Raw genomic sequence first — 26,118 nt, 5'->3', positions numbered from 1 at the left:
ACGCAGTGGCATCATACAAAAAGAACCAGACTGAAAACAGGTCAAAAACAACAACATATCCGCGCAATGCAAATCAGCAACAGTCAAAACCGAGACGCCCATGCTGGCAGTGCGGAGAGTTAAATTTCGTCAAAAATTGCAACTACGCAAAACACAGGTGCTTCCCAAGGCAGTCGGTTCTATGTACCGGAGCGACTCGGGATTTTTCCCGACCAAGGACTGTCATTTCAGTGTGATCCCATTTAATTTGTTTCGTCCCTCCCACAAATTGTCATCCTCCCAGCAGCTCCTTGCAGCAGGACTGCTACATATTCTCTTACTCCGGGAAGGTATCGAACCCAATCCGGGTCCGTCTCCCGACCCCGGTGCTGAGAAATGGTTTTGCTGCATTTGCCAGAAAAGAATCTTTTTAGGACGGTCATACTCTGTTCAGTGTGTCTCGTGCAAGGGATGGTTGCATCGGACAGGTTGTTCTGGGCTTGATCCCAAAACCCGACGTCCACATAACTTTTATAAATCTTTTGTGGCTCCTTGCTGCTCACGCCCAAGGGCGTCCCGTAGTCTACGCCTAAGCGCCCCTCCACTACCTTCCAGCAGCCTCGCTTCTCAGCAAGCCACAACAAGTACCCGCTGCTGCTCGCGCCCCACGGCGCCAACAACTCAAACAACTGATACCACTCATAACTACTACCTTCGTAGTAGAGCTGGTGGCAATGCTGAGCATCAGCCCCTGCCCCCGTCTTCTTCTCCCCCCCCTCCCCCCCCCCCCCCCTCTTTTCTGGCAGCAATCGTGCAGGTCAGGGAAACAGACTCTTAGTCCCTACCTCCGTTTGCACCGTCTGCCAGCACATAATATATAGGTTTGCGACATCCGCTCAATGCAGCTCCTACCTTGGGTGGAGCCACTTTCCTAGATGTTCTGGTCTCCGCGACGGCAACCCCTCGACGGGTTTCATCGCGCCATGTTGCCAGGTCGCTAACCCAAATCATCCGGGTACCCCAATGCTTGCCCAAGGGCGCCCAGTCCCAAGGCCACAACAGCAATTGCATCCTGGCCTTCCACAACCTAGGCGTAGTCACCCGTCACTTACCCCTAGAGTGGCGGCGTCACCCCTCATGCACTTCAGAATTCTGCAGTTAAACTGTAATGGACTAACTGGGAAGATTACGGAGATAGTCGATTTCATGAAGCGGCACAACATCCGCATTGCTCCGATTCAAGAGACTAAACTCACAGCAAGATCTGCATTGCAGACCTGCTCTGGGTATAATGTCCACAGGAAGGACCGCGAGAGCGGAAATGGAGACGGCCTCGCGTTTATTATACACCACTCTGTGCAATATCATATATTTGATCCTGGCATCGACCGCAGGGACAATGTCTTAGAACGTCAAGGCCTATCTGTCCGGTCAGGCGATGCAAATCTAGAAATCATCAACATCTACATCCCTCCTGTCACCTGTTGCCCCAGTGGATACCGCCCTAAAATCGAGGCCTTACTCACTGGCAACAATCGCATTATCTTAGGCGATTTCAATGCCCATCACGACCTATGGCATTCAAACTTGCGGGCGGACGGTAGGGGTGAGATGTTGGCGGATCAAATAGAAGAAACGACGTTCTGCACAATAAACGGAGATGCCCCCACACGTATGGTTGGAAGCTGTCATAGCTCGCCAGATATCTCAATCGTGAGCGCAGAACTCGTAAACTGCTTTAACTGGCAGCCGATGGTAACATTGGCATCCGACCACCTGCCCATACTTATTTCATTCGAGCGTACCGCCGACTTCATCGTCACAGAAAAACGCACTTTCATAAACTTCAAAAAAGGAAAGTGGGAAGAATATAAATCTGCAACAGACAGCAGCTTTGCTGCCCTCCCTATCCCGACTGATGCCCGCCAAGGGGAGCGTGCCTTCCGTAAGGTCATTGAATCCGCCTCGGCACATTTCATTTCCGCCGGGAGAATTCCCGAAATCCGGCCCCACTTCCCGGCGGAGGCCGCGAGCTTAGCGAGGGAACGCGACCTTATAAGACAGCTTGATCCAGGCGACCCCCAAATAAGGGATATAAACCAACGCATCAGATTGCTTGTGGACGAACACAATCGGGCGAAATGGGAAGAGCACCTAAGAGGTTGTAACCTCTCTACCGGTGTAGGTAAACTTTGGTCCACCGTAAAGTCCCTATCGAATCCGACTAAGCACAAAGACAAAGTTTCCATCGCCTTTGGCGATAAGGTGCTGTCGGATGCGGAAAAATGCGCGAGCGCTTTCTGCCGACAATATATAATGCATCCTACGGCCGACAAAGATAGACGGAGAGCCAATAGACACGCACATAAACACAAATTCAGCGCATCACCAATCACCATCACCGCTAGAGAGGTTGAGGACGCCATTGGTCGCGCTAAACCATCCAAAGCAGTGGGCCCAGACGGCATAGCCATGCCGATGCTTAAAAACATAGGGAAAGAGGGTTTCAAATATTTAGCGCATGTCTTCAACCTGTCTCTCTCCACCTTTGCCATACCCGAGAAATGGAAAATGGCCAAGGTGGTCCCGCTACTAAAGCCTGGGAAACCAGCTAACGTAGGTGAGTCATATCGTCCGATATCTCTCCTATCGCCAGTGGCAAAGACGCTTGAAGCCATTTTGCTCCCTTATTTCCAAGCACATTTGCAGCTAGCCCCTCATCAGCATGGCTTCAGAAAACTCTATAGCACTACCTCCGCGCTAAATGTCATTGGCACCCAGATAAATTGCGGTTTGAATCAATACCCCCACCATAGAACAGTACTTGTAGCGCTAGACCTATCAAAAGCCTTTGATACGGTCAACCATGGCTCATTACTGTAAGACCTGGAAGGGTCTACCCTTCCCCCATGTCTTAAAAGGTGGACCGCAAATTATCTGGGTGGTCGGCAGGCATCGGTGCAATTCAGAAACGAAACATCAAAACCAAGGAGAATTAAACAAGGGGTGCCACAGGGTGGTGTCCTATCCCCACTTTTGTTTAATTTCTACATATCTAAGCTACCTTCACCACCGGAAGGAGTCACAATCGTTTCCTACGCCGATGACTGCACAATAATGGCCACAGGCCCAGGCCCAGAGATCGATGAGCTATGCAATAAAATAAACGGCTATCTCCCTGATCTCTCCAGTTTTTTCGCCTCGCGAAACCTGGCATTGTCACCGACTAAATCTTCCGCGACCTTATTTACAACATGGACGCCCCAAATGTCAACCATATTGAACATCCACGTCGATGGCACTACGCTACCGACTGTCCTGTCCTACACCCCAAAATCTTGGGTGTGACGTTTGATCAAGATCTACATTTTGGTGCGCACGCAACCGCAATTGTTCCGAGAATTCAGAGCCGTAATAAAATCTTCAAATCCCTTGCTGGCAGTACCTGGGGAAAAGATAAAGAAACGCTCATGACCACATACAAAGCAATTAGCCAGCCGATTACGTGCTACGCGTCACCCATATGGTCGCCAAGCCTAAAAACTACCCACTGGAAGAAACTACAGGCCTGCCAAAATACTGCTCTCAGAATCGCCACGGGCTGTCTTCTTATGTCCCCAGAACACCATCTGCATAATGAGGCGAGAATACTCCCCATCAGGGAGAGAAATGAGATGCTGACCAAACAGTTTCTGTTGAATACCCAGAAACCTGGGCATCCCAACAGACATCTGATTGACGAACCAGCACCGCCTAGGGGCCTAAGGAGTCATCTCCGTAAGCATTTTGAGGAAATACGGCACCTGAGAACCCAGCCGTATGAAGCGAAAAAACACAAGCAGGTCCTTGGTGAACTCCATAGACAGGCGTCGGACCTTTATGTCGGGAATTGCCCGGTGAATCCAGTACTTGAAGAAAAATATCCAGAACTCGCGGAAGAGGAACGCATACTCCCCAGGGAAACGCGTGTCACTCTTGCTCAACTTCGTTCTGGATACTGTAACAGGTTAAACTCTTACCTATCCAGAATCAACCCCGACATACAAAATGTATGCCCCGCTTGCAATGTGTCCCCACATGACACCAACCATCTCTTTAATTGTAATGTGGAACCAACGCCTCTAACGCCCCTTTCCTTATGGTCCACCCCTGTTGAAACGGCAAGTTTCCTTGGACTCCCGTTAGAGGATATTGATGACAATTTGTGATCGGTCGCGGCTGTTAGGTGGGGCGAGCATTGCTACAACAACAACAACAACAACAGGTGCAAAGATTGTGGCAAAATTGGCCACAAAGATGGGTACTGTATATGATGCAACTCGCAACCAAACAGAAATACCCAGCGTGTATCAAACATTCGGGATTCAGGTACTTCTCGTTCACACACACAAAAGAAAAATTCTGGTGCCAGTACTAAAGTAATAGCAGCGACAGCGAGCGTAAATTGCATACACAATCATATGCCCCAACGAAAGTATATTACAGTTAAAATAATGTCAAGTAAACTGAAATTACAATTTGCCGATATCACAATAATATCGAAAGCAAATTGGGAAAAGCTTGGCAGGCCCAAATTACAAAAATCCAGCCGTATTGCATCGTGTGCATCGAGACAACAGATTCCCATCATAGGCGAATTTACGTCAGCGATACAACACAAAGAAGTCTCACACACAAGTAATATTTTTGTATCTAACCTTCAAAACTTAAACGTGTTCGGAATCGACTTGATCAACAAATTTGGTTATTGGGACAGGCCCATACAGTCAGTCTGTAACACAGTCGCAGCAGCATCAAATACGCATGAAGTTTGTAAAAGTAATAAAGACGAACTTTTCATAGCCATTAGTAAGCAGTTTCCAATGGTACTACCTAAATCTACGGGTCATTGCACAAAATTCAAAATAAAGCTGGAAGTTAGAGAAAATTCAACCGCAGTATTCAAGCCAAAACGTCCAGTTCCGTATGCTGCACTATCAGCGGTAGAACAAGAGTTAAGCTGGAGTCATTGGTGCCGTTTGTCGTATCGCTGTAGTCGTATCCCTAACGTAATCAGCTGTTTATCGTTAGGACGGTAAACCAAAACCTACGATACGGTTACGACCTTAGCGGCACCAATAATCGATTGCGATGATTCTCATAAGGTTGGTCGAATCAGCTGTTAAAAGGTTACCGATACGGTTACCGATAAAGCACCAATGTCTCCAGCTTTAAACCGGTTGCAAGAAGTTGACATCATCATGCCAATCACACACTCAGAATGGGCAGCACCGATAGTTGTGATACGTAAACCTAATAAACAAATTCGTATTTGTGCAGATTATTCCACAGGCTTGAACGATTGCATGGATCCAAATCTATATCAGTTACCACACGCCGATGAAATTTTTGCAAAAATGTCATAATGCAAATTTTTCAGTAAAATTGATCTCTCTGACGCATATCTACAGTTCGAGGTGGACGACGTGTCAAAGAAGATGTTGACTATCAACACCCACGAAGGCTTATTTCAATTCAACCGTCTTCCAACAGGGGTAACTTCAGCGCCGGGAGCATTTCAAAAAGCTATCGAAACAGTTCTATCCGGACTTGAGGGAGTCATACCTTATTTAGACGACGTCATCATTGCAACGTCTACGTTACGGCAAAACTACGATTTAGTTATACGAGTCATGCAACGCTTCCAAGAGCATAACCTTCGAATAAATTTGTGAAAATGTGAAATTTTTCAAACAACCATCAAATACCTTGGTCATGTCATAGACAGTAATGGAATTCATCCTGATCCAGCAAAAATTGAAGCTATTCGGAACATGCCACAACTTAAAAAGTTTTGGGGCTACGATCATTTTTAGGAGCAGTAAACTATTACGGGAAATTCATCCCTCGTATGAGTCAACTACGCCATCCATTGGATGAGCTACTCAAAAATGACGCTAAATGGAATTGGAACAGCAATTGTCAAAAAGCTTTTGTCGAGTTCAGAACAATTCTACAGTCAAATTTATTGCTTACTCATTACGATCCTTCATTGCCAATAGTTGTAGCAGCTGATGCATCTACAATCGGAATAGGTGCGCAAATTTTACATAAAATGGCAAACGGAGCAAACAAAGTAGTGTATCACATCTCACGTACGCTCACGCCGACCGAACAAAAATATAGCCAGATCGAAAAAGAAGCCTTAGCGTTAGTCTACGCTTGTACAAAATTCGTTTACAACGATGAGCATTGGTTTTGATGAGTTACGATTTCAACATTCCGTATGTAAAAACAACAGAATTTGGAAATGTGGACGTACTTTCACGCCTCATAAGAAGGACGACGAAGAATTTGTAGTGGCGCATATATCGGTCGAAAACGAAATTTCAACGATATTACAAGAAAACATCAAAACACTTCCAGTAACTTTTAGCATGATTCGAGCTGAAACAAAATCCGACAAAACGTTAAAAAAAAGTCAACGAATACGTACAACAAGGCTGGCCTACTTTAGTAAAAGACATGCCAGTTTACAATCGTAAAGAATCATTAAGCAGTATAAATGATTGCGTCATGTACCTAGACAGACTCGTAATCCCATTTAAATTTCAACAACAAAGAAATTCTCAAGCACTTGCACGAATTTATAAGTCGATATGGACAACCAAAAACATTAGTTTCTGATAATGGTACACAGTTCACCAATATTGTGGTTCAAACAATATTGTGAGGGGAGAGGTATTAGCCATTATCAGCATATCATCCGCAATCGAACGGACAAGCGGAACGCTTCGTGGACACTATAAAGACAGCTTGGAACAAAGCGTACGATGAATACAACACAGATGATCAATTTAACCTATTTACATTTTTATCGCGCTACACCAAATGGAAACACAGCTGACGGGAAGTCGCCCTCTGAACATTTTATTGGAAGAAAGTTATCGGCACCCCTCGATCTCCTCAAAAATAATAAACACTTGTCACGAAATAAAACACCATCATGGAAAGCGCATATAACAGAAAACATGGCGCGTTACCACGAATATTCGAAAAAGGCGACAAGGTATTTGTAAAGACGTATCGCAGTAACAAGCAATACTGGTCACCAGGCGAAGTAATAGAAAGAGTTGGCTTGGTAGTTTACAATGTCCTACTGCAAACATCACGACGTAAGGATTTGATTCGTTCGCACGTAAATCAACTTCGAAAACGATTCACTTAAGCAGAAGATCCAGAAGTTAGTGAAGACATTGAGCCTTTGCACAATGTTGCTTCGCCCCAGCAACAACATATCGCTGCACCTCAGGTAGAAGATGAACAACGTCCAGCCCTTCGAAGATCTGAAAGAATGCGTAGACGACCACAACGTTTTCTCTAACAGAAGGGAATGTTGGGTACTGGCACATTATATGCACTGTGGCAACACCCATAAACTGTAGTGAGTGATTGTCATTATAAACAAACACCTTTGGCGAATAACCCAGTCCACTTCTCTCTGCCGGCGCGCGTAGTCTATTTGAGTTTAAATAAAATATATATTTGTAATATTGTAATTCGACTTATTAATGTATATTTCGTTCTTGTAAATAAACGAAATTAAAATATATTAAAATTGAAGGTCTTTACCTACGGACCTAACATTAAGGAGTCATCTCCGTAAGCATTATGAGGAAATACGGCACCTGAGAACTCAGCCGTATGAAGCCAAAAAACACAAACAGGCGTCAGACCTCTATGCCAGGAATTGCCCGGTGAATCTTGTACTCAAAGAACAATGCTCAAAACTTGCAGAAGAGGAACGCACACTCCCTAGGGAAACGCGAGTCACTCTAGCTCTACTTCGATCTGGATACTGTAGCAGGTTAAACTCTTACCTATCCAGAATTAACCCGACATACAAAATGTATGCCCTGCTTGCAATGTGCCCCCACATGACACCAACCATTTCTTTAATTGTAATGTGGAATCCACGCCTCTAACACCCTCACATTATGGTCCACCCCTGTTGAAACTGCAAGTTTCCTTGGACTTCCGTTAGAGGATAATGCTGACAATTTGTGATCGGTCGTACCTATTGGATGGGGCGAAGCACTGCTACAACAACAACAACAACAACGAAAGCGACGGTAGGATCCACAGTATTTTGAAATGGGATCAAAACGAAAGTACGCAAGAAAAGCTTGATAATCTAGTGATCAGTGGTTCGAATATAGGTGAAACCTTTGAAAACATCACGAGATTGTCTGAACGATGATCATGTGGTGGTTTTGAAAGGATACTAAAGCGATATGCTAATAAATGAAAGTAAATAAATGAAAGTTATTGCAAAAAAAGTGTGATCCCTCGGACAAATACGCTGACTGATAGACCAGGGTTGCGTGATTATAAATCCTTTTTGATTTAAAATCCAACAATCAAAACAAATATACTTTTTATTTGATTCGGCATCCAAATAAAAATATATTTTATTTGTTATTTGATTCTTCAGGCGAATCAAAGATACTGTAACGAATTTAGAGAAATCCTGGTAATTATGCACCTTCTGCTAACGTTCGAATCGATAAACTGTTGAATAAATCACTCCAATATTCAGTATTGCAAACTGGTATTTATTTACATTACTTTGGGAGTAGTACTTCACAACCAATAGTGTGTTTAAATCAAAACTGATTAGTCATCCTCAGCTTGCGTGGCTTTTATACTCTCTGTTGCTTTGTCCGCATATTTCTACTAAGGTTTAGACGTTTCGCCTTCTAGAACTGCTGTATCTCCTGCTTGGTAATTGAGCTACATATATGCGTGTGTATGTGTGAGTAACAAAATTCGGCTGATGAATACATGTGTGTGTATGTGTGTGATATCTCTTCAATTCGAGCTGGTTATGTATGTGCATGTACATAAGAATGGCTGCTTCATCTTTTTGTTGTTGCGTGATTATTTACTCTAAACCTAGTGATGTCAACAATCGCCACAATACTTTTTATTTTTTATTTGATTCGGCGTCCAAATAAAAAATATTTTTTCAGCCAAATCAAAGATACTTTTTACACCTTTCATGCAAATGGAGTGATACATTAAGTTTTGTCCGAGTCTCGAAATTGTAAATCCTTAAAGGAGAACAGATAGTACCACCGATAAAAATACGGACATGATCAGGAAGATGATCTGAATTGATTTGGACATGTCCGTCTGACTGTTCAAACGCAAACTAGCCTCTAAATTTTGAGATATCTTGATGAAATTCGGCAGTGGCGGATTTACGGTGGTTTTCGGGTTCAAACCACATGGATCACATTGTTGTTGCATTTGCATGTTAAATCTCTATCCGTATCTGGTTCATGTACCATTGGAACACAACATGAGCTCTAATGGTACTCAAGCCCACATGCTTGTTGGGTATATTCGACGCCATTTGGAACGAACGCAAATCACCGATAGGTTAACTAGAGTTTAACTCTGCCAGATCGGTCGCTTAAGCTCAGCTTAAACTTCAGTTAAAGTGGACTGAAAAACTACAGAATAAGTTTAAGCGTGGCTTAGCTGACAAACTGAGTTGAACTTGTACTGAAAAACCGGGCCTTAAATAAATGAATAAAAAAATACATACCTTTTTGAGTGTTTTTTCATATGACGCGCCAATGCCGAGCATTGATTGAATTTCCATGTACATAGCTTGCATTGAAAAGGTTTGTCGCCTGAGTGAATGCTTTAATTATAAAATATAATTGATTGCAAGTTACTCATTTTGAAAATTCTCCAAATAATACCGTATATGCGACACCAAATTTGATCGTCTGCCAAAAAGTTTACCACATTCGGCACATTTATGTCGCCGCCCACCACCACGATGCATAGCCGTTATATGATCCCTTAGGTAGCTACGTTTGTTGAATGCTTTTTGACAGATTTCACATATGTGCTCCTTCACAGTTTTATGTACTGCTTCGTGACGTCGTAGTTGGCGCAGCGTCTTAAAATCGCGTTCACATTGCGGACAACGGTATTCTCGACACTCCAAATGTATGGCTTTGTGTGCCTTTAAATTGCTTGACGTTGTGAATAAATTAGCACAAATTTCGCATTGAAAACGTCGTTCGCCAGTGTGTGTACGTTGATGAATCAATAAACTACCAGATTGTTTGAATTGGCGGGAGCATTGCTGCAAAAAAACATCAATTAACTAATCAAAAATATTTATATTTTTACACGAAGTATACATAGCAATAGTTATTACGGCGTAAAGTATTCCCAAAAGTATTTAATCAAAATAATATAGGCAATTAACAATGGCGCATAGTCAAAGTCAAAATAAAATATTTTTTTCTTTTTTGGGATTTACTCAACATACCGTAACGAATTTACTGCAAATCCTCTTATTTGCAACCTTCTGCTAAGTTCGAATCACTAAACTGTTGAATAAATAACTCCACTATTCAATAATGCAAAATGGCCTTTATTAAAGTTTTCACAATATAACGTACTTCAGAATAACACTACTATTGCTCGCCAGGTGGCTTCTTAAATCAAACTGATTGTCGCGCCTTTACTGTTGCTGCCTTTTATACTCTCTGATTTCCTGTTGTTGTTGTATCGATAAGGTTGCTCCCCGAAGGCTTTGGGGAGTGTTATCGATGTAATGGTCCTTTGCCGGATACAGATCCGGTACGCTCTGGTACCACAGCACCATTAAGGTGCTAGCCCGACCACCTCGGAAACGATTTATGTGGCCACATTAAACCTTCAGGCCATCCCCTCCCTCCCATCACCAGGTTCCATGAGGAGCTTGGGGTCGCCAGAGCCTCGTCTGTTAGTGAAACAGGATTCGCCGCGGATAGGTGAGGTAGACAATTGGGTTTGGAGAAACTATATATTGCGCTACACAGCCCTTTGAATCAGGTATTTTAGTCGCCTCTTACGACAGGCATACCTACCGCGGGAATATTCTGACCCCATTACCCGCTGGGGACTCTGATTTCCTCGTTCGCATCTTCTAGGCGCTTCCATTTCCAGAACCTACAAGTTGGCCATCAGCTATAAAATTTCTCAGCTGTAACTACAGATGTACGATTTTATAGCTTCTCTCATTGCATACTTTCAGGCAGGGATGCACCTTAACGTTAAGCTAATCGTTTATCAAAAAGTTTCCACCGTTTCCGTTGAAACACTTCGAAATATTATCGATAAAGAAATTATCAAGATAAATTGTATCTCGTTTTTAACCGAAACCAAAGAGTATATATTTGTTAAGAGGCGTCAATCGATACTTTGTTGTTGCCAAAGCAACCCTGTCATGTCGAATGTGATTCTCAAGGAAGTTTTGTTTAGTTTTTTTTAATTGAATCCTATATAGTTATGCGGTAAAGTGACTTTGCATAATTACGATTTTTGGAAAGAGAATTAATTAATTAATTTAATACAATCAGTAAAATAAACACAAATACCCCACGAATATGTATAGAAGGCGTTTTTATAAATACAGCTGATAAAAAAAAACCAACGACTACCTTGAGAAAACACCGAGTAATTTGCTTTGGCAACAACAAAAGTATCGAGTGACGCCTCTTGACAAATATATACTCTTTGCCGAAACGAAAAGCTTTCGTTAACGATAAAAACGGTAACAAAACCGTGATACTTTATGTTTGAATTGTGCTGGCAATGCTATAGCCATGGTGAAGCCGTAAGGTGGTAACAGCGAGCGGACATACACACACAAACTCCATGTAATTTGCTTGTGTGATTCGTTGGTAGCAATGTCAAAAATACTCTTTGAAATGTTCGTACTGTCAAAATTCATGAGAAAAGTTGCAATCAGCTTGGCTAATGCTTTCACCTTTAATGACTCCGCCATCAATCAGCTTTGCCAGCATAGTTTGAAATTAATAATCAACATAAACGATTTGATTTCGTTTTGATATGGCAGAAAACGAAACAAAATCATTTCGTTAATTTGACGTTTTTAACGTTAATAAATGAAACGAAATGACTTTGTTTCGTTTATTAACGTTAATTATCGTAACGAAATGATATCGGTTCGTTGGTTAAGCATGCCTGCTTTCAGGAGTATCTCAGATATATGCATGTGGTTGTGCGTTGCTTCTCCGCTGCGTGTACGTACATATGTGTAGACATAATGATTGATTCGTTTATGTAGATACAAGTGACTGTCTGCTTTATTGTTGTTGTGACTTCATTTACTTAGCATCAGACTAGGGATGTGAGTATCGCTTAGTGTCAATAATATTCGTCACACTGCCCTCCACCTAAGTCTGATCGTCCCGATCAGACAAATCTCTCGATCCAAACGCCGCTAGCATCTCCAAATGTACCACTCTTCTACTTGGTGGTTTCCCAATGGTTTGTATGCGGTAAATGGTATCACTGATCTTCTTCACAACTTTGTACGGGCCTTCCCAACTGCACCGAAATTTGGAACACCTGGAACACCTTTCCGCCGGTGAGGGTTGTATAACAGTGTCAAATCTCCCTCCAAGAAACCTACCGGATTATTATTCTCATCGTACCTGCGTTTCATCTTACTACTCATTATCCTGGATCGTTCCCTCGCACTCTGTTGTTTGATCAATGAAGAACTACTTCGCAGAGCTTGATCTTGACGGATTGACTTTGCATCATCAGTATCGTCTTGACGTTTCACAACAGTAGTGCGCGCTGGCATGAAACTACCCTCGGATTCCTTCTGGGAAATTCTTTCCTTCGTTTTCGTGCGTCCCTTTGGTTTTGTCAATGCCAGTGTTTCTCTCGCAGGTACTTTTGAGTTCGCTTTATTTGGCCCATTCGATCCATCAACCTTTACCGTTGACTTCCGTGGTATTTGTCGAGTCTTCTCCACCAGTACTCGATTACTGCTGAACCCTTTCTCCAAACTAAAGTTAAGTGGTACATCCTGGTTCTCATAACGCATAACCCGTCTCTGCTTATCGATCTTGATGTCATGGTCAACTAAGAAGCCCACTCCCAATATGACTTCATCAACAATCTCCGCCACAATGAATTTGTGTAGAACCATGACCTTCCCAATTAAGACTTCACATATCACTTCTCCCTGGACTTGGTTATACTCGCCTGTGACCGTACGCAACCTTGCTCCAGGTAACGGTTTTACTCTCCTGTTGACTAAATCAGATCGAATCAAGGAATCTACAGTCAGTACACGCTCCTCCACATTCCCTCTGACGGTAAGACTGCTTGATTTCTTTCCAATTTGCGACACAGATATCACAGGACATTAAATAGCTGGATATAGCTCTCGATCTTTACATCTGGCACGCTCTTGCTCACCTCCTCCAGCTTTGCGTTTACGGCCACCCAAGTTGGAACTACCAGGACCAAGATCGCAATGACGTGCAGTGTGACCGGGCTTCCCGCATTTGAAGCATTTGAGAACTCTTTCACTCCACTTTTACGATCCTTTCAGCGCCTCCAATATTGCGTCTACCCACTCTGGCTTTTCTACTTCCACACGACGTGCTTTGAAAACTGGCTTACACAGAAGCGACGCTGTTTCCTGAATCAGCAAATGTAAGCTTTGGGTTTGCGTATGTAGCTCGCTTCATTTCTACGTCCCGTATGCCATTTATAAAACTCTGGATTTTTACTCTCTCGGTATATTCCACGGGTGCGTCCGCATTTGCGAGATGAGCCAATCTTTCAACATCCGAGGCAAACTCCTGCAAAGTCTCATTCGCTCTTTGGTGACGGTTTTGCAACTCAATTTGGTATATCTGTTTTCTATGTTTGCTTCCGTATCGCCGTTCTACAGCAGCCATCAATGCGTCATAACTATTCCGTTCGTACTCTGGAATAGTCTGTAAGATTTCGGCAGCTGGTCCTTTCAAAGCTACGAAGAGTGCAGCAACTTTATCTTCAGTATTCCAGTTGTTCACTGTTGCGGTCTTCTCAAAATGTAGCTTAAAGGCCTGGAAAGGAACAGACCGTCAAAGGATGGTGTTTTTACCTTTGGATTACTCGTTGAAACTGCTGGGCGGTTTAGTTGCAACTGCTCGATACGTCCTTTCAAAGCATCCACCTCAGCCTCGATTTTTTCTTCAAACTGTAAAGTTTTTGTATCTTGCGCCTCATACTTCGAGGAAATACGTCCTTCTTGCTCTTCCAGTTGATCAGAGACCTGCGATGATATCTGTGCCGAAATTTGCGCCGACATTTCGGATATTCGTGCCTCTTGTGCTTCAATCTTCGCTGTTATTTCAGATGACATTTCTGCAATACATGTCTCCTGTGATTCCATCTTGGATGCCATATATGTCTTCTGTTCTTCCATCTTGGATGTTATACGGTTCTCCTGGGATTCTAGTTGAGATGCCATATATGTCTTCTGTTCTTCCAGTTGAGATGACATTTGCGACGACATTGATGTTGCTGTCGATGTTTGTGCAGATATTGCAGCCAATATCATGTTCAAGTCTGTGCGATGTTTCATTTTTCTCTTCAATTTTTGTTGCCTCCTCGCCATCAAGAGGAAAGACATACTCTTCCACGTTAGTTCCTTCCGCTTCCATTGCCTCTCGTAGTCGTGCTTGAAGTTCGATTTTAATGCCGCTTGTGTTCAATCCACGGCTCTCCAACTCCTTCTTCAGCTGCTGGGTCTTCAATTCACTCCACTTTGCCATGTCCAAGTTGTATTCGAAGTCTTCGGAATTTATTCAACAATTCCTCTTCTGACACCAATTGTAACGAATTTACTGCAAATCCTCTTATTTGCAACCTTCTGCTAAGTTCGAATCACTAAACTGTTGAATAAATAACTCCACTATTCAATAATAATATTCTTCACAATATAACGTACTTCACAATAACACTACTATAGCTCGCCAGGTGGCTTCTTAAATCAAACTGATTGTCGCGCCTCTACTGTTGCTGCCTTTTATACTCTCTGATTTGCTCGTTCGCATCTTCTAGGCGTTTCCATTTCCAGAATGTACAAGTTGGCCATCAGCTATAAAATTTCTCAGCTGTAACTACAGATGCACGATTTTATAGCTTCTCTCATTGTATACTTTCGGGAGTATCTCAGATATATGCATGTGGTTGTGCGTTGCTTCTCCGCTGCGTGTACATACATATGTGTAGACATAATGATTGATTCGTTTATGTAGATACAAGTGACTATCTGCTTTATTGTTGTTGTGACTTCATTTACTTAGCATCAGACAAGGGATGTGAGTATCACTTAGTGTCACTAATATTCGTCACAATAGTTTCAGGGTGATTGGCTTCGACTAAATCGATAATGCTAGATCAAAATGTATATAAAACTAGCTTTACCCGGCGTACGTTGTACCGCCCGAGATCGAATGAATGTTGCGTTATATTTTCTGTTTTGTTTGTTGATAATTTAATTTATTGTTCTGTAAATTGAATTGTATTTTGTACGCATATTTGGTGATATTTTCTGTTAAAACATTCTTGTAATATATGTGGGTACAAAATAGTTTTGATTTATTCGTTAGGTGCAAAGATAAACAAATTTTTTGGTGTTCCAACTCTAGAGCAAGCAACATATAGCTGGCCATGGGAAAAGCACGGGCTCTATAAATTTAAGCCTGCAACAGTAAGCGATTGTCCTTGTGCTTTGTTGATTGTAGTTGCAAACGCAAGGCGTACAGGAAACTGTAAGCACTTAAAATTGAATGGCAAATCTGCAGAATCATTGGGACCCGTGGTATGAGCACATCTTCACCTTTGCTTTTACCGCTGATGATTGTTGCTTCGATTACATTCGGCATTAATTTCTAAACGCAAAATCTGGTTCCATTGTACAATTTTGGTGGGTTTAAATTCCGAAGAAGCATGATTGGTGAGCCAATTTTCGAAGTTGATATATGCGCAGGCATTCCTTTTGGTTCTAAGGAGTTTAGAAATTCAATTGGATAATTCACAATTTTATCTTCATCTGTAACTGTGTCGATCGGTTTCTATTTCGCCACTTCACCAGGAAATTGGTTTTTAATGTGATCATTGATACTATTAACATGATCATTTTTAGGAGCTAAGATAGTTCGTTCGCATAGCCAAAAAACAAAAACATTTAAATTTAAAATTTTTAATTCTGAAATATGAAAACCTTCGTCTTGATCGAAAGAACCTACAGCCAAAACTTGGTGATGATTGAAGTATGGGAAACACATTTTCATAGGGAACACACACAAAATTTGATTTTTATAGAAGATGTAGATAGACTGAAACAAAAAATTTTTTTCAACTGCGGCAGATTACTAAACGTCCAAAAAGCATAACAGCCAAACTCAACAATGCAGTAAAACTTTAGGTGTTAAAACAACTTAAGTTTGTACGGCAGCCACAGTTCTGAAAAATCCCATTTGTAGGAAAGTGCCACGCCCCTTTTTATAGTTCGTTTGCATAGCCAAAAAACAAAAACATTTAAATTTAAAATTCTTAATTCTAAAATATGAAAAACTTTCTTCTTGATCGAAGGAACCTACAGCCAAAATTTGGTGATGATTTAAGTATGGGAAACACGTTTTCATAGGGAACACACACACAGAATTTGATTTTTATAGAAGATCTAGATAGAGTGAAACTAAAAAATTTTTTTAACTGCGGCAGATTACTAAACGTCCCAAAAGCATAACAGCCAAACTCAACAATGCAGTCAAACTTTAGTGTTAAAATAACTTAAGTTTGTACGGCAGTAATAGTTCTGAAAAATAACATTTGTAGGGAAGGTGCCACGCCCTTTTTGATAGTTCGTTTGGTGTTAAAATAACTTAAGTTTGTACGGCAGTCATAGTTCTGAAAAATACCATTTGTAGGGAAGGTGCCACGCCCTTTTTGATAGTTCGTTTGCATAGCCAAAAAACAAAAACATTTAAATTTAAAATTCTTAATTCTGAAATATGAAAAAGTTTCGTCTTGATCGAAGGAACCTACAGCCAAAATTTGGTGATAATTGAAGTATTGGAAACACGTTTTCTTAGGGAACACACCCACAAAATTTGATTATTATAGAAGATGTAGATAGACTAAAACTAAAAAAATTTTTTAACTGCGGCAGATTACTAAACGTCCAAAAAGCATAACATTCAAACTCAACAATGCAGTCAAACTTTAGGTGTTAAAATAACTTAAGTTTGTACGGCAGCCATAGCTCTGAAAAATCCCATTTGTAGGGAAGGTGCCACGCCCCTTTTTTCCCCATTCCACATTTTACTGGAGGTGTTAGGACTTAAAGTCATATAGTTCCTTACCAATTTTCATTATCCTACCATCACTACATCCAGAGATATGCAGTATAATATATTCCATTTACATGGGAGGTGCCACGCCCCCTTTTTCCCAATTCCACATTTTCTTGGTGGTGTTAGGGATTGACCTCGTATAACTCCTTACTGAATTTCAATGTTCTGGCATGTATACCTTCAAAGTTATGCAGTACCAAAGATTCAATTTGTATGGGAGGTGCCACGCCCCTTTTATATATCGAAATTATTTTTAGCCTAAAACCTTCCCGTTGATCGGAGGAGCCTATAACTAAAATTTGGTGATGATTGAAGAGTGGGAAATACGTTTCCATAGCGAACACACACACACACACACACACACATAATCTGATTTTTATATATATAAATGTAGAAAGACTGAAGCTAAACAGTTTTTTTAACAGCGGCAGATTACTAAACGTCCAAAAGGCAAAACAGCTAAACTCAACAATGCAGTCGAACTTTAGGTGTTAAAATAACTTAAGTTTGTACGGCAGCCATAGTTTTTCCCCATTCCATATTTTACTGGAGGTTTTAGGACTTAATGTCACATAGCTCCTTACCAATTTTAATTATCCTACCATTACGACATCCAGATATATGCAGTATAATATATTCCATTTGTATGGGAAGTGCCACGTCCCCTATTCCCAATTCCATATTTTCTTGGTGGTGTTAGGGATTGACCTCATATAACTCCTTACTGAATTTCAATGTTCTGGAATGTATACCTTCAAAGTTATGCAGTACCAAAGATTCCATTTGTATGGGAGGTGCCACGCCCCTTTTATATATAGAAATTATTTTTAGCCTAAAACCTTCCCGTTGAACGAAGGAACCCATAACCAAAATTTGGTGATGATTGAAATGTGGGAAATACGTTTCCATATCGAACACACACACACACACAGAATTTGATTTTTATTTATATAGATGATATTGGTTATTAAATTGGCACCACGCCAGTTTTGAAATCTCATTTCTAGAATTTTCTTTTATCTAATTCTGTGTTGTATCAATATGTAGCTTGTCGCCACATTTTTTCACTATTCCGTTGTATTTCGTTATGTATATAACCAAAAAGCAGTAACGGTTTTAATTGGCTCCGTTATACACAAAAGCTCCGTTATTCACAGTAGCTCCGTTCAGCACACTCAAACTCCGTTATTTCTCAGAAAACAGTTAATTGTCTGGGTTTTTTATTGGCACCACGCCAGTCACAAAGTCCACAATAATTTGATTTTTTTAATCAGTAATATATATTTCAAGAAAAATTTGTCACTTCATGTTGGGAGGACAGACGATATCCTTAAGACAGGCCCAAGGACGCTCTGCCCATCCCAACCTCACACGTTCACGATTCACGTAGGAAAGTGCAAAATAAAATAGATTTTAAATTTAGTTGCAGCTTTTTGACATAATTTTCTATGAGCTATCTGTCAAAAAAGCTGCAACTAAATTTAAAACTTATTTTATTTTGACTATGAATATACGCCAATGTCTTTTATTGTCTTAAGGAGTATATTTTTAAACACCACGCTTGTGAAAACTACAATGAGTTGTATGATGTATTTAAATCCATCCGAACGAAGGGCCATCGGCAAAAAGCATTAACAAATCTAAAATTATGCAACAGCTCGAAAAAAAAAATATTCCACAAATAAATAGCTATTCTAATGAAATAGTCTCAAAACAAATCATCCCCAAATAATACTGAAATTTTTCCAAAAATACAGAAATATATCAGAAATCTTGATGAAAGGGATTATAATGGGATCCCAAGGGGTTGCCAGCGCAGTTTGTAGCTATAGTGTTAACTACTTTGTACTTTAATTTTTAAAAACAATGTTTAATTAAGTTTTCTTTTTTACTTGAAAATTTTTGGATAACTTCAAAAAAAAATTTTTGATTATTAATTTATAAAAAATTTTTGATTATTAATTTATAACTACTTTATGTCTGCTTAATAAAAATTTGCAAAATCGGAGAACGACCAAGCCCACTTTAAAAAAAAAAAAAATTTAATTCAAATTTTAAAAGAAAAGTTAATATCTTTACACCATATAAGTAAATTATGCCAACATTCAACTCCAGTAATGATATGGTGCAACAAAATACAAAAATAAAAGAAAATTTCAAAATGGGCGTGGCTCCGCCCTTTTTCATTTAATTTGTCTAGGATGCTTGTAATGCCATAAGTGGAACAAAAATTAACCAATCCTTGTGAAATTTGGTAGAGGCTTAGCTTCTAGGACGATAACTGTTTTCTGTGAAAAAGGGCGAAATCGGTTGAAGCCACGCCCAGTTTTTATACACAGTCGACCGTCTGTCCTTCCGCTCGGCCGTTAACACGATAACTTGAGCAAAAATCGATATATCTTTACTAAACTCAGTTCACGTACTTATCTGAACTCACTTTGTATTTGTATAAAAAATGGCCGAAATCCGACTATGACCACGCCCACTTTTTCGATATCGAAAATTACGAAAAATGAAAAAAATGCCATAATTATATACCAAAATACGAAAAAATGGATGAAACATGGTAATTGTATTGGTCTATTGACGCAAAATATAACTTTAGAAAAAAACTTGGAAAAATGGGTGTGACACCTACCATATTAAGTAGAAGAAAATGAAAAAGTTTTGCAGGGCGAAATCAAAAGCCCTTGGAATCTTGTAAGGAATACTGTACGTGGTATTACATATATAAATAAACTAGCGGTACCCGACAGATGATGTTCTGGATCACCCTGGTCCACATTTTGGTAGATATCGCGAAAACCCCTTCACATATACAACTAAGGGCCACTCCCTTTTAAAATACTCATTAACACCTTTCATTTGATACCCACATCGTATAAACAAATTCTAGAGTCACCCCTGGTCCACCTTTATGTCGATATCTCGACAAGGCGTCCACCTATAGAACTAAGGCCCACGCCTTTTTAAAATACTCATTAACACCTTTCATTTGATACCCATATCGTACAAAAAAATTCTAGAGTCACCCCTGTCCCACCTTTATGGCGATATCTCGAAAAGGCATCCACCTATAGAACTAAAGCCCACTCCCTTTTAAAATACTCATTAACACATTTCATTTGATACACACATCGTATAAACAAATTCTAGAGTCACCCCTGGTCCACCTTTATGTCGATATCTCGAAAAGGCATCCACATATAGAACTAAGGCCCACGCCCTTTTAAAATACTCATTAACACCTTTCATTTGATACCCATATCGTACAATCAAATTCTAGAGTCACCCCTGGTTCACCTTTATGGCGATATCTCGAAAAGGCGTCCACCTATAGAACTAAGGCCCACACCCTTTTAAAATACTCATTAACACCTTTCATTTGATACCCATATCGTACACAAAAGTTCTAGAGTCACCCCTGGCCCACCTTTATGGCGATATCTCGAAAAAGCATCCACCTATAGAACTAAGGCCCACTCCCTTTTAAAATACTCATTAACACCTTTCATGTGATACCCATATCGTACAAACAAATTCTAGAGTCACCCCTGGTCTACCTTTATGGAGATATCTCGAAAAGGCGTCCACCTATAGAACTAAGACCCACGCCCTTTTAAAATACTCATTAACACCTTTCATTTGATACCCATATCGTACAAACAAATTCTAGAGTCACCCCTGGTCCACCTTTATGGCGATATCTCGAAAAGGTGTCCACCTATAGAACTAAGGCCCACACCCTTTTAAAATACTCATTAGCACCTTTCATTTGATACCCATATTGTACAAACGCATTTTAGAGTCACCCCTGGTCCACGTTTATGACGATATCCCGAAAAGGCGTCCACCCATAGAACAAAGGCCCACTCCCTTTTAAAACACTTATTACACTTTTCGTTTGACACCCATATTTTACAAACGCATTCTAGAGTCAACCCAGGTCCACTTTTATAACGATATTCCGAAAAGGCGTCTACCTATAGAACTAAGGCCCACTCCCTTTTAAAATACTCATTAACACCTTTCATTTGATACCCATATAGTACAAACAAATTCTAGACTCACCCCTGGTCCACATTTATGGCGATATCTCGAAAAGGCGTCCACATATAGAACTAAGGCCCACGCCCTCTTAAAATACTCATTAACACCTTTCAATTGATACTCATATCGTACACACAAATTCTAGAGTCACTCCTGGTCCATCTTTATGGCGATATCTCGAAAAGGCGTCCATCTATAGAACTTAGGCCCACGCTCTTTTAAAATACTCATTAATACCTTTTATTTGATACCCATATCGTACAAACAAATTCTCGAGTCAGGCCTGGTCCACCTTTATGGCGATATCCCTAAATGGCGTCCATCTATAGATCTATGGCCCACTTCCTCTTAAAATATTCTTTAATACCTTCCATTTGATACACATGTCATACAAACACATTCCAGGGTTACCCTAGGTTCCTTTTACAACATGGTGATTTCCCTTACTTTGTCTCCACAGCTCTCAACTGAGTATGTAATGTTCGGTTACACCCGAACTTAGCCTTCCTTACTTGTTTTATTTTGGTTTAATACCGAATATAATGGCGATCCTGCCAGGAGTAAATATAGTGTTAATTATTATAACAATATTTACTTTGTAATTTATAATTTAATTTTTAAATATTTTTTAATAGTTTCCTTTTTAAAAATGAAAATTTTTGATTACTTCAAAAATGAAAATAAATTTTTCTTAATATTTTTTTCAACTTAAAAATAAATAAAATAATTTTTTAAAAATAGATTGAATTTTTCATTATTGTATACATTTTATGGATGTATACAGTAAATATAGTGTTAACTACTTTGTACTTTAATTTTTAAAAATAATTTTTAATTAAGTTTTCTTTTTAACTTGAAAATTTTTGAATAAGTCCAAATAAAAATTTTTGATTATTAATTTATGATAACTTCAAATCAATAAAAATAATATTTTTTAAATTTTAAAAGATAAATATTTTTTTATTTGGTTTAATACCAAAGTAGCTTCTCCAAACAATAATGTGGTCATAATAAATCGTTCCCGAGATGGTCGGGCTTGTAGCTTGATGGTGCTTGTTACCGGAGCATACCGGATCTACATCATATATCTGGTAAAGTACTACCTACATCGATGACAATCCTTAAACCTTCGGTGAGTGCATATATGTAATAATGTGTATTACATATATGGGTGAGTGTCTTTATCGCTACAACAACAAAAAGAGTTTATGATTTTATTCCAAAAACTCAATAAAAGCTCTCACTCTTTCTTTTAAGCCGATGACAAATTTGTCTGAAACCACCACAAAATATCATAGAAATTGCCAGAAACAATGTAAAGCATTTCCCGAAAAGATCCTGAAAATTATATGAAAGTTATCCATAAAAGATCGACGTATCATTTATAAAAATTCCGAAATGATTCAAAAATTATTTCTGGAAATAATTTCAAAACAATTTATTATAGATACCATACTAAGGTTCAGTTTTTAAGAGCGAGGTTAAACTCCAGTTAAAGTTGATTAGAATTTAACCCTGCCACTTCGGCCGCTTAAGCTGATATGAGCAGCAAAATTGTATGTTATAGAAGAAAGTGAAAAGGTCTCACTCTAGTTAACTTTAACTGTAGTTCAAACTCGCACTGAAAAGCCCGGCCTTATTCCCAAATATTGATTCTGAAGTTCTCCCAAAATACAGTTAGTTTTTTAAGTTCACTCAAGGTGTTAGTTCACAAGTCCTTCGAACTATTTCTAGGATTTTAGTTAGATCACAAAATTAAACAAGATTTTTATACTCAGCTGAGCAGAGCTCACAGAGTATATTAATTTTGTTCGCATAACGGTACCCTGTAACGGCATAAACTAATCGAGATAGATATAGACTTCTATATATCAAAATGATGTGGGCGAAAAAAGAAATTCATTTAGCCATGTCCGTCCGTCCATCCGTCCGTAAACACGGTAACTTGAGTAAATTTTGAGGTATCTTAATGAAATTTGGTATGTAAGTTCCTGGGTACTCATCTCAGATCGCTATTTAAAATGAATGAAATCGGAAGATAACCACGCCCACTTTTTCGATATCGAAAATTTCGAAAAACCGAAAAAGTGCGATAATTCTTTACCAAGGACGGATAAAGCGATGAAACTTGGTAGGTGGGTTCACCTTATGACGCAGAATAGAAAACTAGTATAATTTTGGACAATGGGCGTGTCACTGCCCACTTTTAAAAGAAGGTGATTTAAAAGTTTTGCAAGCTGTAATTTGGCAGTCGTTGAAGATATCAGGATGAAATATGGCAAGAAAGTTACTCCTATTACTATATGTGTTGTAAATAAAAATTAGCAAAATCGGATGATTCAAAAGTCAAATTTTAACAAAAAATTTAATATCTTTACAGTATATAAGTAAATTATGTCAACATTCAACCCCAATAATGATATGGTGCAACAAAATACAAAAATAAAAGAAAATTTCAAAATTGCCGTGGCTCCGTCATTTTTCATTTAATTTGTCTAGAATACTTTTTATGCCATAAGTCGAACAAAAATTTACCAATCCGTGTGAAATTTGTTAAGGGCATAGCTTCTATATCGGTAGCTGTTTTCTGTGAAAATGGGCGAAATCGGTTGAAGCTACGCCCAGTTTTTATACACAGTCGACCGTTTGTCCTTCCTCTCGGCCGCTAACACGGCAAAAATCGATATATGTTTACTAAACTTAGTTCACGTACTTATCTGAACTCACTTTATCTTGGTATTAAAAATGGGCGAAATCCGACTATGACCACGCCCACTTTTTCGATATCGAAAATTTCGAAAAATGAAAAAAATGCCATAGTTCTATACCAAATACGAAAAAAGGGATGAAACATGGTAATTGGATTGGTTTATTGACGCAAAATATCACTTTAGAAAAAAACTTTGTAAAATGGGTGTGACACCTACCATATTATGTAGAAGAAAATGAAAAGGTTCTGCAGGGAGGAATTATGGCAGGAATACTGTTCGTGCTATACCATATGGATTGTGATTGGATTGGTTTATTGACGCAAAATATAACTTTAGAAAAAACTTTGTAAAATGGGTGTGACACCTGCCATATTAAGTAGAAGAAAATGAAAAAGTTCTGCAGGGCGAAATCAAAAGCCCTTGGAATCTGGGCAGGATTACTGTTCGTGGTATTACATATATAAATAAATTAGCGATACCCGACAGATGATGTACTGGGTCGTCCTGGTCCACATTTTGGTCGATATCTCGAAAACGCCTTCACATATACAACTAAGGGCCACCCTTTTAAAACCCTCATTAATACCTTTAATTTGATACCCATATCGTACAAACACATTATAGAGTCACACCTGGTTCACCTTTATGGCGATATCCCGAAATGGCGTCCACCAATAGAACTATGGCCCACTCCCTTCTAAAATACTCTTTAATATCTTCCATTTGATACCCATTTCATACAAACACATTCCAGGGTTACCCTAGATTCATTTTCCTACATGTTGATTTTTCCTTATTTTGTCTCCAAAGCTCTCAGCTGAGTATGTAATGTTCTGTTACACCCGAACTTAGCCTTTCTTACTTGTTTTTTTGTTTTTTTTTTTTGTTTTTAATTTTTATAACAAATTTTCAATATTTCCGTTTAACCCCTCCTCAAAAATCTCGATATAATCATCGGATCATACATCGCAATAGTATACGTTACGGGAAGTTAATTTCGGGATTTAAGTATAAGCAGAGATGAACGTTGGAGATACGCGATCGCAACAAGAGACGAAAACGTCAGCAGATGATTCGTTCCTCTTACTTATCGTTCGAGATACACAATTAGGCTGTTAGTTCCAACATTCTGACATGATCGGCATGCATAAAACATATATGTAATAAAGTGATACCAATCCTACATAATTTATTATATTTCCGTACGAAATTGAAAAAAATGGGAGCAAACATCTAAAAATAAATTAGTAGGCACTACTTTATTTCTCTATCGAAAAATTGCGGAAATATATTGTAAGTAAGAAAAAAATAAGTTTTCGAAAAAGATATAACCATTTTTCCTAAAACAGGCTCTCCACATTTGATATTGGAATGGTATCGCGTATTTGATATTGAAGCGGATGTGGATGGTGCTATTAGTGAAATCAAAAAGAAAGTGTAAGTGTGTAGCAAGAAAAACAAAGATTTGTTAAATTTCTTTCAACAATTTATAATGAAATTCACATACAATGTAGATGAACTTCATCAACTAATAGGATTTATTTCTGAGTCTTATATTTTTTATTTTGTGCCAAATTCCTTGCCTCGTTAATGCACACCTTCTGAAACTAATCTATGAGGAGAAGCTTTGTTTTTGCAATGATAATCAAAAACATTTGAAAATAACTGCGACTGCATGATTAAATACAAATTTAAAATCATAAACACGCTAATCCAATAGCACATCATCCGGAAGTCGGTCTTCTCATCATTTGTTAGATGAGCGCAAAAATTTACTTGGCATTCTCTGCTGATAGCTCAAAATATCGGTACGTGTCATTTGGTCGTTTTGCAATTATATCCTTTAATAATAATTGTTCTTGAATCACTCTTGCTCATAGCTTTCCATCCGTCTGTGACCGGGGACCAGCAACCACCACTGCGAGCTCCTACGCGGCTTCGATTTTCTACACATTCCAGAAGTAGCGCTGAATTTATTTCGAAGAGCGAATTCGTATTGAGTGCGGCTTCACTGTCGTGCGGTTTGACTGTCGTGGGGTATCCACATTGTTAGTTTTGCTGGTGTGTCCTTCGGAAGTTGATATATTGAGTTTTTATTCTCAGTTTATCCATGTTGTGGGATAACATGACCAGGTTTCGTTTGACTGATCTAC

At 39.4% G+C, this 26,118-nt stretch overlaps 1 protein-coding gene across 1 annotated transcript in view; it reads right to left on the bottom strand.

The window, feature by feature from the left end:
• The window catches only part of LOC137240989 (zinc finger protein 430-like), a 94,261-nt gene that overhangs the window by 5,348 nt on the left and 62,795 nt on the right, over window positions 1-26,118 (bottom strand). Inside the window, exons 5-6 of the mRNA XM_067768091.1 lie at window positions 9,732-10,123; window positions 9,572-9,670 (exon numbers count right to left, since the gene is read on the bottom strand). Of these exons, the coding sequence (XP_067624192.1) occupies window positions 9,572-9,670; window positions 9,732-10,123 (491 nt within the window). The remainder of the gene's footprint in view (window positions 1-9,571; window positions 9,671-9,731; window positions 10,124-26,118) is intronic.

The sequence above is a fragment of the Eurosta solidaginis genome, chromosome 2 (assembly GCF_040869045.1).
Source record: "Eurosta solidaginis isolate ZX-2024a chromosome 2, ASM4086904v1, whole genome shotgun sequence".
Lineage (NCBI taxonomy): Eukaryota > Metazoa > Arthropoda > Insecta > Diptera > Tephritidae > Eurosta > Eurosta solidaginis.
The sequence above is the reverse complement of the archived record's forward strand: the minus strand, read 5'-3'. Positions and strand labels throughout refer to the sequence as shown.